The sequence below is a fragment of the Vanellus vanellus genome (assembly GCF_965231255.1).
Source record: "Vanellus vanellus genome assembly, chromosome: 3".
NCBI classification, from domain to species: Eukaryota; Metazoa; Chordata; class Aves; order Charadriiformes; family Charadriidae; genus Vanellus; species Vanellus vanellus.
The window spans coordinates 45208074-45223538 of NC_138907.1; the positions used below are offsets into that span (position 1 = coordinate 45208074).

Below are 15465 nucleotides of genomic sequence, written 5' to 3' on the forward strand. Positions count from 1 at the left end.
TGTTATGGAACTTCCTGTAATGCAGTAGACTTAAATTCCCATCAATAGTGGAATTGTAAAGGAGAAACTGAACTGGTTTGGATCTTAAATGGTTGTTATGGTCTTTATCTCAATACATCCTCTCTGGAGATTGTGGCTCTGGCATACCAGAAGATGGTGTTCCATCTTTTATTCATTCATTTCTTTATTTTAAGATTTGTAGACAGACTGCAAAGGTGTGAAGTAAAAACTCCACCACCTCTCCATGGTCAGTTTATTCTGCTTCTTTAAGCTCGCAAGAGACTATCTAGCTCTGATCAATAGTTATAAAGCCCACTTTGCAAGCGGCTATGCTCTGCTTAGTATTTTGAGAAGCAAGGAATACTTCCTTGGGCTCAGCAGAATTCCTGAACTTTCAGAGCATCATGGGCATGATGAATGTAGACAGGCTTGTACCTATGCAGGTTGACACACAATCTTTGTATAGTGATCATTCGCTCACTACTTCCAGGTGAAAAACTCACAGACTTTAGCTACAGCATTTGTAAATATTTGACCTTCTAGCCTTTGTACACCTCCTCTTTAGCTCCTCTTAGTTGCCTGTGATGTTGTATGAGCTGGTCTTTCCATGTACTAGACATGAAGATCTTAGGACAATATTTTGGGATTTACTGTGACATTTCTTGTCACAATTTCTTCTCCATTATCTAATGTTTCAGTCATCTGCTGAACTATGAGGTTTCTAAAACAAGGGCAAAATCTTTTTTTTTTTTTTTTTTTTTTTTTTTTTCCTTTTTGTTCTCTCTCCTCAGTGGTCAATGTCTTGTGTGCCTTCTCTCCACCTACCTTTGAGTAGTTTCTGCAGCTTTTTCTCTCTCTTCCCCCCTCCCCCCCCTTTTTTTTTTTTTTTTCAGTTAGGTTGTGCCTGTAACCACCTGGCTATCAAGCAGCATCTCTTCTCACACAGGACCTGTGGGCCTGCTCTTGGGACTTTGTTATCCGCATGAAGATTGTTCTAGTGCTTTCCAGGACATGTAAAATTTGGACTGGTGGCCCTCAGACCATCCATGTGGTCCTGGTACCCATGAATCAGAACAAAAGCAAAGCGAACCAAAACTTGCTACATATGTCACTGCAGGCTTCACATATAGATGTTCCTATCCTATATATATTTTTTTTTCACTCACACTCCTATAGATACATAGATGTTCCTATATAGAATCATAGAATTGTTGAGGTTGGAACGGACCTTTAAGATCATCAAATCCAACCGTTAACCTAACCTGACAAAACCACTTCTAAACCCCACCCTGTGAGAGTTTATCTAGTATACTGGTTGCAGTTCTCTCTACCCAGCCTGTTGTCCTTGCTCATTGAAGTTGCCTGCTCTGTGCTCTGCTGGTATACTAGGTATATGCCAGATAGATGCCACTCACAGAGACTTTCCTCTTGCATTGCCTTCGCAAGACTGGAATATTTCATTGCATTTCTGTTCATAATGCTACTTAGATGACAACTGTTTCAGCATATTGAGAATCCTGGTTCTTAAGTTTTGCTTGTTTGCTGTGATATGTCCTCCAAGTGCATTTAATGGAGAAGAGGAAGTATAGAATAAGAAAAAAATGTACTCACTGGTAATAGTTATAGCCTGCCTTGACCTTATTTTCAGCCATCTATCTCTTTACTAAGTAACTTCAGCTTATGCTGTGGGGTGGTTTTTTTTGTTGTTGTTGTTGTGTTGTTTTTTTCTTCTGTTGTGTTTCTTAATGGTATTCTTTTTCTATTGATTTCTCAACTGTCTTGCTATAACTTCAAAGACAGTATGTTTTATCACCTTGCTTCAGGGTAGGGGAAGCTTTAATATTTAGTACAAGGAGACTGTTGAAGAATGGAAAAGATAAACATAGAATGAAAATATGCTAAAGAAAAATAATTTATTTTAGATTTATTGAATAACTTTTTAGTTATTTTTTGAAACATTACAGGTAGTATTAAAAAAGTATGGAGAAAATTAATCAACTTATATTTGGCTTATTGTTTTGAAGTAGCTTAGTAATCAGAATTTCTAAGAATTCTGATTATATTAATATCTCATTGCCACTGGTTGTGGCAAGTCACATTTCCTAAAGAAATTATGAGGTGTTATAAAATAAGACGTAGTGCTTTGTTATGAAACTCCACTGTTTACTAATCTAAGTAAATCTAATACAAAAGTTTATTAGTGCAATGAACTCAGCATCCAGAATATCTATTGTTATTTCAGTTCTGGGATTGATGCTGCTCACCACATGTTCAGCCAGTACCCCATGGCAGTATGCACACAGTGCCATTGGCTGCGATTTGCCAGTTCTGTGGATTAGAACTCCTAAAAAAGTGCAAGCACCATTTTCTCTTTCATTTAATCTCTGAAAGTGGCATAGTTTATCCAGGCATCAAGGAGTCCCTTAGCTGCAGTAGAAACAGACCTGAGATTTCTGGTATCTCTCGATCATTAGTAGTGATGTCTCAGACTTTCTGTGTAAATGGACGGCATTGAGAATGCATCTTGATTTATGGTATCATTTATGATACTTCAGTGGTCAATCAAAAATCCAATTTCAATATGATTTTACAGTTATTGTTTTATAGATTTTGAAAAACTGTTTCTAGTTCATAAAAGTTACTTCCATATGGCATAGCACTGATGGCATGTGTCTCCTTGTATAATATCTTGTTGCTGACTACAGTAAAACAAACTTGAACATTTGAACCTAAATTATCACTGGTGTATGTTTCTTAATGAAGGACTATAACTCAAAATGTTGATAATTTTCTTGTGTGCATTACATTAAACAGGAGGAAATAGAGCCGTTTCCCGAAGAACGAGAGAACTTTCTTCAGCAGTTATACAAGTTCATGGAAGACAGAGGTAGGCATTTTAATCTTTGACTCGTAGAAGCTGAAGATAAATGTATTGCTTAGCAGTACCTTAAGGAATTGGGTCTGTAAACTAGTAGCGCTTTGCTGCTCAGTTTTGGAAACAGTGAGACTGTATTCATCACTTCTGACTTCCCCACTATTTAGAAGATAAGTCTGTCACTTGACTCTTCCCCTAAAATACAGTCACTTATTCTTGCTTTCAGAAATAAATGGATAGTACCTCATATATCCTAGTACATTTTCTGCTATGTACTTATGGGGTGTATATTCAAACATTTAATATCCTTAATCATATTAATGCATAATAACCTTAAAATACTTAAATAAAATAAAATTTAACCACCCTCACACTTCTTAGGATCGTGGAAAAAAGCATTTACTCTGTGCTAATTTTCTTGTGTGAATTCTGATCACTTAAATGCATGAGAATTGTCAGTAAGGTAGATTGAAATATTTTTAAAAGCAAATGCCATTTATTATATTAAATCTTTACCAGGTATTTATACACTGCAAGAAAAGTACAATGTCTGTGGAGGCAGGGGTGAGGGTCTTTGTATTTAAATTAGTATTATAACTAGTTAAATAAGTATCTCTTTAATTACATGTGAAGATGAGTTGAGGAACTGTTCACAAGCGATGACAATGTGGTAGCTACTGCTAGTACAGTAACATAAGAAGTTTCAGCTCTTTGAGGCATTGTGGGATTTGTTCCTGGGAAGGTGTTTCTTTTGTAGTGAAAGGACTATGCTGGTATTTGTAGACGTAATTGTTTCAGCAGGTAGAATAAAAAAAATGTATTATATAGGTAGCAAGAAAAGTGGCATCATTTGTGCATGTTCAGTAATATATGGAAGAATGCATATGTATGAATTAAATTACATTACTGAACTACAGGGAAAAATGGGTTATTAAGACTCTTAAGTTTGTTTAGTTTCATGAAGAGAAAGTACCAGATGTGTGAGGTGGTCAGAGGGGAGGGATTTACAATACTGTATTTAATAGTGTAGTAGTGCATATGATGTGGATTTCACGTTATTGTAAAAAAAAAAAAAATACTTCAAAACACTGTAATAGCTCTCTTTTGTTCACAGGGACTCCTATTAACAAGCGTCCTGTATTAGGATATAGAAATTTGAATCTCTTCAAATTATTCAGACTTGTACACAAGCTTGGAGGATTTGATAATGTGAGTATTGGTATCATGAGTATTCTAGAGCCATAAGTGATAAAAGAAGAATCTTACACAGGAGCTTTAGACATGAAAATTGAATATTACAGCTATGTAAGACACTCTCTAGGTCTAAAAAACATGCTTTAACGGGAAACAGAAACTAATTATATTCTAAATAAATTGTGCATTTACTCAGCATGTTTAATTATTGATGCATAAAATCAGCCAGCATGTGTGTTTTTGTGATATTTCAAGAAATGTTTTTCTCATAAAGTTGTTACCTCAGAAAGTGAGAAGAGTCACTGCTCAATAAAATCTCAAAGACAAGTTAACTAGTTTTAGGTCCGATGTGAGGCCCTTAATTCTGTCTATTCTGGGCAGTATATAGAAGAATGTTCTGGCTGGCATTAGTGGGATTGGTCTTGGAGCAGTAATTGAAACATAAGGAATTCATGGCCAAGCAGATTCTGTTAGTGCTTTGGACTGCTTCCCATAAATTCAGCCTGTCAGTTGAGGAGGTATGTTTGTGCAGTGACACCTTTCTGATATACAAGAGAGGATCTTGTACTTGGGTATTGCAGTACATCTGCTTTACCTTCACAGATGGTTAGAAATGAGCATATCACACTGTCACAAAACTTTGACACCAAAGGGCATATTAAGGACATAATGAAGACTGGTAGCTGCTGTATCTGGTGCGGTACTGCCAGGGCTGAGTATTGTTAATGCTTTGAATGAGTTTTTTCTTTCCAATGTAATTAAAATTCTGGCTTTGATAGTTAAGAATTACTTTAAATCTAAAATAAAAATTATGTACTGATTTTTCTGATCTCTGTATTTTCTTTCCTTTGTTTTATCACCACCTGGAGAGGAAAGCCTGCTGTGGCTTACTGAAATGCAGAAATGCTAAATTACTTAAAGAAGTTACATTAGACTACCATTTGCACGCTGTGTGTGCAATAGTTATTTTATAGATCAGAGGAAATTACTTATGATTATTTTCTGAAGTTGTAAACTCTGTCGACTTAGTCTTTTTTGTGTCAGTGAGTTAATTCGAAAAACATGACTGTTTTCTTAACAGATTGAAAGTGGAGCAGTGTGGAAGCAAGTTTATCAAGACCTTGGAATCCCTGTGTTGAATTCAGCTGCAGGATATAATGTTAAATGTGCATACAAAAAGTAAGTAATAAAGATATGAAGTTTGTGCTAAAACAGCACTAGAACAAACTGTTGTGGTCCTGTGGTAGTCATAATGTGCGTAAAGTCCGTAACATTTAGTTTTAATACAGTTTTTTAGGTTTTAAACATACTGTTCATGTTTAGCTTCTGCTAGGTAGCATGTCCTTTTGTGAAACAAACTTGCTTATCGCAAGCAATTTTTTTCTTTTAGATATCTCTATGGTTTTGAAGAGTATTGTACATCAGCTAACATTGAATTTCAAATGGCATTGCCAGAGAAAGTGACAAGCAAGCCTTGTAAAGACTGTGAAAAAGAAAAAGAATTGAAGATGCGTGAAGAACCAGAGCAGGATGTAAAAGAAATAAAAGTGGATAAGGAGGAGCGCAAGCAGGAAGAAGTAGCAATAGTACAACAAGAAGAAAAAAAGTTAGCTGAGAATGATAATGAAAGTAAAGAAAATGATAAGCCCTCTGTTCTGGTAAAATATTTTAATGTTCATGTTATACCCTGTTTGTAAAGTCAGGTGGTGTGTTGATTACTATGAATTCATGTCAAGATTGAAATATTCGTAATGGATGTACAAGACAGAAACGTGCTCTAAACCTAGCTCAGAACAACACGTTTGAGCCATATTTATCCCTAGTTGCCTGTTTTAGGGGATCATGATGTCAAAATGTCTGACTTGCTATTAAGCAGCTGCAACATTCCACTTGTTTGGGGGCCTCCCAGGTCAAATGGAGACTAATTAGCATGCAGCTTTATCCTGATCTGGGTAATGCATGCTCACAGCTGACTGCAGTGCTGATACTTTTATTTTCCATTTAGCCATGCTTTTAAGCCCTCACAAATCTTGCGTTTACTTCTCCACTCCAGTGAAGTCAGTGAAGCTCTACAAGGACCTGGGCCATATGATATACACAGTGATCTAATGTAGTTCGGTGGTCCAGAGAGACAAATGTTTATAGCTTTTCAAAATCCAGTGTTGACTCAGTGGTTTTAGCAAAGGAGGTCCAGGGCAGTAAGTTGAAGTGCTGCACTGTGCAGCTTAACAGTTTGCTCTGGAAGCAGTGTGGCTCCTCAAGTCAGTGTGCAACACAACTGTAATGCTTCTGCGTGTAAGTGGCAGCCAGCCCTGCTCTGTCAGGTGGTACTGACTCTGGGCTGAATACCAGGTGAGCTAGTACTGATATCCCCGCATCCTAAGTGAAAACATACCCTGTGAAGTGTTCATCTTGAGGATTGCTTTGCAGTTCAGATCTAAGAGCAGCATGCCTATATCATTGTGACAAACTTAGCTAGGACACTGGCTGCAACTTCAAAGGCTGTTATGTTTAACTTGAGATTTTCAGAAGAAAAAAACAGCGGAGGTGCTGTAATTTTAGAACAAGCCCTAGACTCTAGATTTTTTTGCTCGTATACCTTCATTGTGTTTTGTCTGCCTCTTCTTAAGTCCTTTGTATTTTTATTTCACTTTGTAAGTTAACTGAAGGTTTTATTATCCTAGGGAAACAAAAAAAATTTGCCAGATTCTGTGTATACTCAGCCTGATCAAGAAAAGGACTTAAACGTAGTCAAAACTGAAGATGAAACCAAAGTAGAAGATAAAGAGGAGGAGAAGATTAAAGAAATGGAAAATTCTACCGTAAATGCAGACGCTGAAGAAAAAGAAAAATCAGGGTAAGTTACACTGTTTATAATCAGCTAAGGCATTTGATGTGTGTTCATTAAATTTAACTCTTGTAATTTTAACTGCAAATCAGACATCCCTGTTGTGAATTAGACTAGTACCTTCCAGAGACCTATATTCCTAACTTTGTCATGGGGCCATTGGAGTTCTTTTTTTTCTTTTTTTTTTTTTTAAAAGCAGCATAATTTTTTTACAGTGTCCAGGCCTAAGTATTTATAAACTGAGTGAGAAAAGACTGTATAAAGCATAGATGACTATTTGATTTAAGACAAAAATATTGCAGCCATTGCAAGTAGTATTTGTCTACTTAATTTTGGTACAAGTATATCACAAACTTGCGGTTTCCACCTTTGCTGTTGGACACTGGTGTGCTATAGGTAACACGGGAAAAGATGGAAGTACCTTGCATCACTCACTGACAGCTTTGCCATTAAGTAGGCATGATACTGGCAGGAGTCTTTTGGGCAGTCCTTCAGACAGGAGTTTTGGAAGTAGGAGACTGAAGTAATAGGGATGCTCAGGGCTGTGTAATCAATGGATGCATGCAGGTGATCTCTCGTGTCCTTCATGGAATGGGCAGGTTTTCCTGTTTCAGTGCAGAAAAGCCCCACAAGTGGGTTTGGGCAGCCATGCAAAAAAAATAGGAAGTTTAAAACAGAATATAGTCCTCAGTAATCCCCAGTGTGTTAACATTTTATATTCTTGCAATTAAGACCTTCATAAAGTATGATTTCAAGTGATAAGAACACAAAAAGGGCCATTACAGGTCAGATTGAAGGTTTCTTTTAATATGGTATCTTGTCTTCAACAAAAAACAATCATGGATGCTTAAGAGAGAAGCTATTACAAGAGGGAAAGCAGATAATGACACCTACTTACACTTTCACAGCAATCTGTATATCAGGGATGGGTTTTTTGAACTTAATACCAGCTGTTGCCTGACCACTAATTCCCTTGTTCATTCCAGCAATCTTTGCTATTTAGTAGATCAGCTGTCTTAATCTTCTATCTAAATATCATAAACTCTTAATGCTTTTTCTGGCCCATTAAGAGCTGCGACAGAATGACGTAGTTCAGTGTATCAATTTCTGATTCATAGGTAATAGTTCTTTTTTATTTTATTAAGGGTTTTGATTTCCATATAACAGATTCTGGAAGGATACTTCTGTAAAATGTTTTTGTCTTCCTAAATATTTTCATTGAGAATACATTGACAATTTCTGTAATTCAGAAATGTGGAATACAGAAAAGTGAAATTTACCTGAACTCAGTTAGAACAGCCTTTTCTATATGGATGTGATTTCATTTGTACACTATGTGAATTTTTCTTTTTTAAAAGACGAATTGCTGGAATTCATTACATTTGCTACTTTTAAGGTGAACTAGATGAGTTGTATTATAACAGGTTTGCTAGTTTTTCAGAATTATTAAAGGCTGATTTTTACAATGCTGCTTTCAAAATATATAATTAAAAAAAACTTGGCACTGCTTAGAGAATAGCAGTTTTTAAAGTTGCCTAAATTGTATGTTTGTTTGTGACATTGTGTTTCTTTATATACTTGGAAAGTGCAGTGGCTTAATACTTACCATGCTGCTATAGTAAACGGTACATAAAATTATAAGATGCATATGCTTTTCAGTAATCCTTTATTGTGTTGGGTTTTGGTTGGTTTTTTTTGTGGGTTTTTGTTTGCTTTTTTTTTTTAAATCCTGATTCATGTCCATTTGGGTTATTTATGACATTAAAAATGTTTTGAGTTCTCTTTTTATTTATGAAAATGACAAAAAAACTGTAGAAAATGCTATTTCCTCTTAATTTTATTCAGTTCATCTAATTGTACTTGTGAATGATTTTCTCTTTGCTTCTCTTCACTCATCCAGTAAAAAGTCTTCTAACCTAGCATTTTGCTGTTGTGATTCATGAAAGATTGTAACGAGTTGCTTGGAGTAGAAAGCATAGCTCTAAAAATAGATGTAGGTGGTTATGTGGTCATTAATGGGGATATGTTTCAAGGAATAATTTAAACTTAAAAAATGAAACATTTGTCGCAGTTAATAGCCTGTAAGCATTTATAAGGAGTAGTACTGTGGTAGTGCTGCTAGCGTGATTACTTTTCCTTTCTTCCCTCAGAGATTTAGACAAAGTACGAAATGCACTTGTGTCAGCTTTAACCAGTTTTTAAAAATGTCACTGTCATCCTAAATGCTAAACAACGTTTTTAGTGTTTATACCATAAATGCGTAAAGGGGTTTTGTGAGCCTGGTATGCTGGTTGGGATGTTGTAGTAGACGTTGTACTCCTCTTATCCCCAACTTCATGGGTTAGAGGTGGCAAAGGTTATACAGAGGGTGAAATGCTGTGGTTTGAGTTCTTTGTTGAACTGAAATACAAATGAGAAATGCATTTATGGAGATGGAAAACTAATCACACACACAAAAAATATCCAAAATGTAATCAAAACAGGTCACTGTGGACTGAATTTTTGTCAGTGTATTTAAAATGTATTCCTAGAACCTTTTTTAAGCTATGAATCATCTGTCTTTCACAGTTCTAACCAAATGGGCAAACAAACAAATATTATACAAGGCAAACTTGTAGAGTTTGTTATTTGAATATGTCTTTAGGATTTTGGGCATCTTCACGTAACTTATTTGTGCGTAGACACAAGGAACCAAAAGGACAGAAAAACTTCTAGGTTTCTTCTTCTTGAATTTCTGTTACGTGGACTGGATCTAGTTCCCAGCTTCCAGATCTCAGGAAGTAGTACTGGAAGCCAAGGTTGTTTATTCTCCACAGGATTTGTTTCTCTGTGCAATCCCATGTGTCTCAACCCTTTGAGATTGCTACCACTTGAATCCTATGGTCCCTTCTGCACAGACTTTAACAATATGATGAAAAGGAAGAAAGGCTGAATGTGGTTCTCTTCCTTTCTTCCCCAGAGTGCCTGTTTCTTGCCTGATTGTGTGTCTGTGAACAATGAAAAGAGACTGCAAGGCAGTTTGCCACTTATTGTATACATGCTTTTCTTGGCGTGTTTTTTTTTTTTTCTGTGGCTAGTGGAAGATGCGCATGCTAGATAGTTTTATGCAAATTGTAGTCATATAAACAGTAAAAAAAGGCAGTAATGTGTTATTTCTCATTGGTCTGTCCCAGAGAGATCTTGACAAAAATGGCTTTGTAAACCCATGCTTTTCCCTAACATACAAAAGAGTCTTCATTCTTAGTCAATGAATAAACAAGCAAGTTTAAAATCCTCCTTATTTTGAAGTTCCTGCTAACTTTATGTTGTGGAAGTAATGGTCTTCAAATGTAGCATTGTATAGTTGGTGCAATTTTCCTTTGTAGCATCTAACATTAACTGTTGTAACTATTCAAAGACTTGAGTCAAAGCCAACAAATTGAGAACCCGGCAGCTTTTTGACAGAATGAACAATGTAGACAGTTGAACCTGTTCCCAAGACACTGGGCCCAGGAGCCTAGTGGAATTTTTAAAAGGTGTGGGGGTTTTGATATAAGGTAATAAAATAAAAAGTAAGTCTTTACAAATTTCATAGTAGATACAGTTTGTGAACTGAAGTGTAGTTTAATTGCTATTTAACCAATATTAGTAAAATTTTTTTTTCCAGATGATTAATTTAATGCCAAGGGTTTTTTGTTGGTTTGTTGTTTGTTTGGTTGTTTTTTTTGTTTTTTTTTAACACTTCGCTCTAAAGCACCTGGGACAGGCCACTGTCAAGAACTTTATACTGAACCGAAAGATTAAGTGCTCAGAATCCAGATAATTTTTGCTTTCAAACAAAAATTGCATCAGACTTGTATATTAGTAGTACTTGGATTTTTGAGGTGACCGGGCAGAATTCTTTGAAGTAATCCCAGTTACAGTACAGAAAGATTGCAAGAGGATTTATTCTTGTGTTTTCTTTTCTTTTCTTTTTTTTTTTTTTTTATTGGCTGAGGTACTGCTATCTCTGGATCCTTACCTTGCCCTTTCTCACCAGGCTGTCATTTTCAGTACTCGCAAATAGTTCTTATTTGGTTTTACGAAACTTTTCTTTTTTTTTCTTTTCTTCTTGAAAACTGCCTGCTTTTTTATATCCTCTAAGGAATGCATGAACAAATGTTCTTAAAAAATACTTTAGAAACCTAAACATTTCTGGTTGTCTTGTACTGATGGTTTAGGTCTTCATGGTATGGTTTTCTGGGAATTGGTACTGTCATAAATGCTAAACCTCTTTGGCTAATAACCTTGACTGGAATTAAACCATTCATGCACGTGCAAGGGAAAAATCTTAATCCTTAGAGCTGTTATATACATGGTTACGTGCAGTAATAGCATTTCACCTCCTATAAGCAGTAGGAGGGAGCTAGGAGTAACAAAAGCAGGAGTTGAGAGCTATGTTAAGATGGGCATTGTTTCATGTGAGGGGTTTTACTAGGGTTTATTACCCTTGCAGGGTAGGGTGACTACCTGCTGTGCCTGTGCTGGTGATGGCTTCTATTTGTACAAGAGTTAAATTTTCTGGAAACACTTGATGGGGATTTTCTGAAAGCAATTTAGAAAGAGATTATGTAATAGACAGAAGCTTCATTTCACATATGGGAGATAACAGATTGTTAAAGGCAATGTTTTCTTCAGTTCCTTATCTGTTAAAGTGACATATCAAAGCTTTACGGTGGTGAATCTAAAATGGTAGCAGGAAAGTTAAAATGTTTTAGAGTGAAGGAGATTTGATACACAAGGCATATCTTCTAGCTTCTGGATTATTATTGAGAACTATATATTAAGATAGCTTTCTCCAGCCTGATTTAAGTTTATATGGAATTGATTAGCTTGGGAGAATGGGGAGGCACAGTTGGTGTCAACATCTGGTCTGAATGTTTGACTGCTGGTGTATATGCAAAAAAATACTTTTTTAAGAAGTGTACTTAGGTAGTTTCATTTACAGGAACATATTTCTGTGCTCTTATTTGTGATATGTGTTCTATTTATGTAATCCAGCTGCCTTTGTATTGGGAGGAAAGTGAATAGTCACCATGTTTTCAGAAACAGTCTAATTGATTTATTTTTTCTTAATATAGAATACGCACTGATACATACACATACATAAAGATTACTTTTGGTACAGCAATAAACTGCTAATGATACAGTAATAGCGTAGAGTGGCAGTGTAATGTATCAGTCCTGTGTGTGCATCATGTTGAATGGAAGGGAGGCATCTTTGATGTGGAAAAAATGTTTCTGTCATCACATTTTACATAGCCTATGGTCACTACAGAGGTTATTAACCATGGTAGCTGTCACTGAGACTTACGTGCATGGGTGAGCCCTTAAACATTCATCCAATACTAGATGTTTTCAAGCTGAGTGTGAACCAGTGCCATAAAAATGAAAGTACTGCACTCCTCAGCCAGACTTTTGAACCATCCATTATCCTTTTGAGGAATGTTTCCAAATACTTAAAAAAAAAAAGTCTTGGCTGAATGATGAGAAGCAATAACGTGAGGTCATTTCATTTGCCTTCACTGTGGCAGCAGAGGAAAACATGGGTTACAGAGTACATTCTTCCATGGTTGAAGTGCACTACACTACCCTCAGATGGGATTCAAAGCATGTTAGTGTCTTTCCCCTTCCCTCAGAATGATGGATCATAACTGTGTGTTTACTCAGATTTTCTCTGTGTATAGAACAGAAGCCCTTGGAGCTTTTATTTTTAGGTTTTCTTTGCAACTGCAGAGGGAAGACAAACACTGGTGAATTTGGGGGGGGGACGTCATTTTGTTTAACTAAAGATGAGATTTTAGTGTCATGGCATAAGTACAAGTCTTAGTGGCCTCTCTGCCTTAAAACTTAAGGGAATCTTAATATAGCTGTGATTGAGAAAGTCAGACTATGAAGGAGACTCGACATCTTCTAGTTCTGTATTATGTGAAGTAGAGGTTAAATAATGCTCTAGGGCGAGAAAAAGGGAAAAAGGAGGGAAACAAAAATAGAAGCTAATTGCTAAACTTGAAGTGTCAATTACACTGGCGTTTATTTCTGCTAGTGGTTCAATTAACTGTAATGACTTAATTGAACCAATAATTGAAATAATCTTTCTTCCTCAAGTTTTGGAATAACTCCTGAAAAAATAATCTTGCATTTGCCATCTCACCTGCTGTGTGTGCCAGCGTAGTGTGTCAGGAAAAGTGCATTGGAGTAGGGTTAGGTTTGCTGCAAAAGAGGGATCCTAGGAGGCAGATCTAATGTGCCAAATCACACCCTGTCTCTTAGGTTTCCCATGGGCTTTGTGACAACGCGGTGTTTAGTGCCAGAGATTGTGGGTTGAAAGACGTTTGCATGATATTGCAGTTCCTTTAATGGTGTAATAGCACGCGCTATTTCATATGTTAACAACATCTATTCAGTAAAATGCTTACCCTTATCATGGGCTTGTTGGTGTTAAATCTCTATATTGACTGAGAATTACCTGCCATGTATGTATTTTTGAACACTTGCAGTATTATTAGCCGTTTAATGATTTCACAATGTCCTTTGGTACTAATGATAAGCAGTATTTGCATGATCTAAATGTTTTAATTGTTTTAACAAGTATTTTTGCATTTTAATACATTAATTTCCTGCTTCTGAAGGTTTATATTCCCATTCTGTGGGAGATAGCATGAGGATATTCTTTAGTCTGCAGTTGTCATCGGAAATGCTTTCGAATCCTCCTGATAAGCTTTCTGGTGGTACTTTTGTTTCTGGAGCACAGTTAAACTTGTATTACTGTGTCTCTTGTACAGTGTGCATGCACATCTGCTGCTGCCTTGTTTCATCGGTTGCTGCTTGGGTTGTTCAACGCGTTGCAGCTTTGTGGCAAATATTGCTTGGTACTGTTTTTAAGTTGACAATTATTATCTGCTGCCAAGAGGCTTGTTTGCTTCTTTCCCCCCTACCCCGCCGGTGGGATTTTGACTAAACAGCATTAAAGGAAATCCAGTGTTCTCATGCGTACATACATAGACAAATGAGGTTATTACTATGCATGCTGGATTTTCTCTTGTAAACCTCTGTTACATGGCAGTCATGGCTTCTCTTCATCTGCACTGCCAGGTTTGAGCTTTTTATGGCCTTGTAAAACAATATATTTTCTTCCGTGCAACCACTGGAATATATTTTGGGTTTTGTTTTTTTGTGTTCCAGGAGCTATATGAGAGTGCCACTTTTTCTGCTCCAAAATGATAAATGTTCTTTGCTTTTGTTTGGTTTCCTGAAATCTTCAGCTTATGATCGCTAACTAAATCACTCCTTAGAACGCTTTTTAATTGCAGCCTTCTCTACTTCCATTTTGCTTCCTGACATTCCCTCCATCTATGTACAGTCTGTTCTTCACATCTACCAGACCATCCAAATTACTCAACTTCGCAATGAGGGTTTCACACTTCTAGAGAAGTTCTGGTATTGTCATGGAGTCTTTGTAGAATATCTGTTGAGGACACCAAGAAAGCCATAAGGTGATTAAGGAGAGAGAGACTCCAAACTTACTCAGCTTCCAAAGAGCTACTGGCACCATAATTGCCAGTGTCTGGAAGAGCCTGAATCTCCCTCATAGGCATGCTTTTCCTTGCAGACAGCATTCAAGGATTTTGCCACTAGTTCTTGGGGAAGAAAAAAAAGAAATCTGGCAAAATTTGGTTTGTTACAATTTTGAAAAGTCTTGTTAGTAATGGGAGATCACAAGCTCATCTTTTTCTCGGAGCAGTGGTGGCTCTGCTCCTGATGCCAAGTTTTTTTAGCTTTTGTATGTTAATAACTGTTAAGCTGAAATTAGCTAGGAGTTTTGATTTAGTGCAGCAGAGAGTATAATTTAAAAGCATTTAAATTACTGGTTGGTGCTTTCTGTTGTTAGCTGTGGAATTCTTCTGTTCAGGAATTTTTCATATGAATCGTTGGGGACTTTCATTCGTGATTCCTTTGGGAAGTGAATTTTGCCATATCATGTGTCGTGGAGATGAAGTGAGCTTTCAAACCTTATTCATTTATGTTGCATTTTTAAATCTGGTGGTTTTAACTTCACTAGCAAAGTAACTCAGAGAAAGTATATAATAAATTGAAAATCTTGGCCTTCCAGAGCAAAACTGTCTGGTTCATGCCAGGTATACCTGAATAGATGTATCTTCTGTGATTTGATTTCGTTAGTACAGCAACAGAGGGAATTTTTAGCATTTGTCTCATAGTGTATGCACACACACATATATGTATTTATATATTTGTGTGTATATATATGTGGCAACATCCATTTCTGAAGTAATTTCGTTAAATAAGTGTGGTTATGCTACAGCTGAAATTAGCTTGTTGTTCTGAATTCTCTTTTGCCAGCTAATTAGATAACAATACTGCAGTTTTAATTCTACAAAGAAACATTTGAATAATTAAAATGTTATTTGATCCTTTCACAAAGAGAAAGTAGCTTGGTTTATCTGCGTATTTTCTACTGAAAATTTCATGGAAAGATTTAGATTATTAATACAGACGTTTGTGAAGTTAA

The 15465-nt window shown here is 36.3% G+C and overlaps 1 protein-coding gene across 2 annotated transcripts in view; it reads left to right on the top strand.

Annotated features, from left to right (window-relative positions):
* The window catches only part of ARID4B (AT-rich interaction domain 4B), a 91752-nt gene that overhangs the window by 54062 nt on the left and 22225 nt on the right, over window positions 1-15465 (top strand). For both annotated transcript variants that reach the window (XM_082480378.1, XM_082480377.1), the window contains 5 exons: window positions 2815-2887; window positions 3990-4084; window positions 5151-5248; window positions 5460-5727; window positions 6754-6926. In XM_082480378.1, the coding sequence (XP_082336504.1) occupies window positions 2815-2887; window positions 3990-4084; window positions 5151-5248; window positions 5460-5727; window positions 6754-6926 (707 nt within the window). The remainder of the gene's footprint in view (window positions 1-2814; window positions 2888-3989; window positions 4085-5150; window positions 5249-5459; window positions 5728-6753; window positions 6927-15465) is intronic.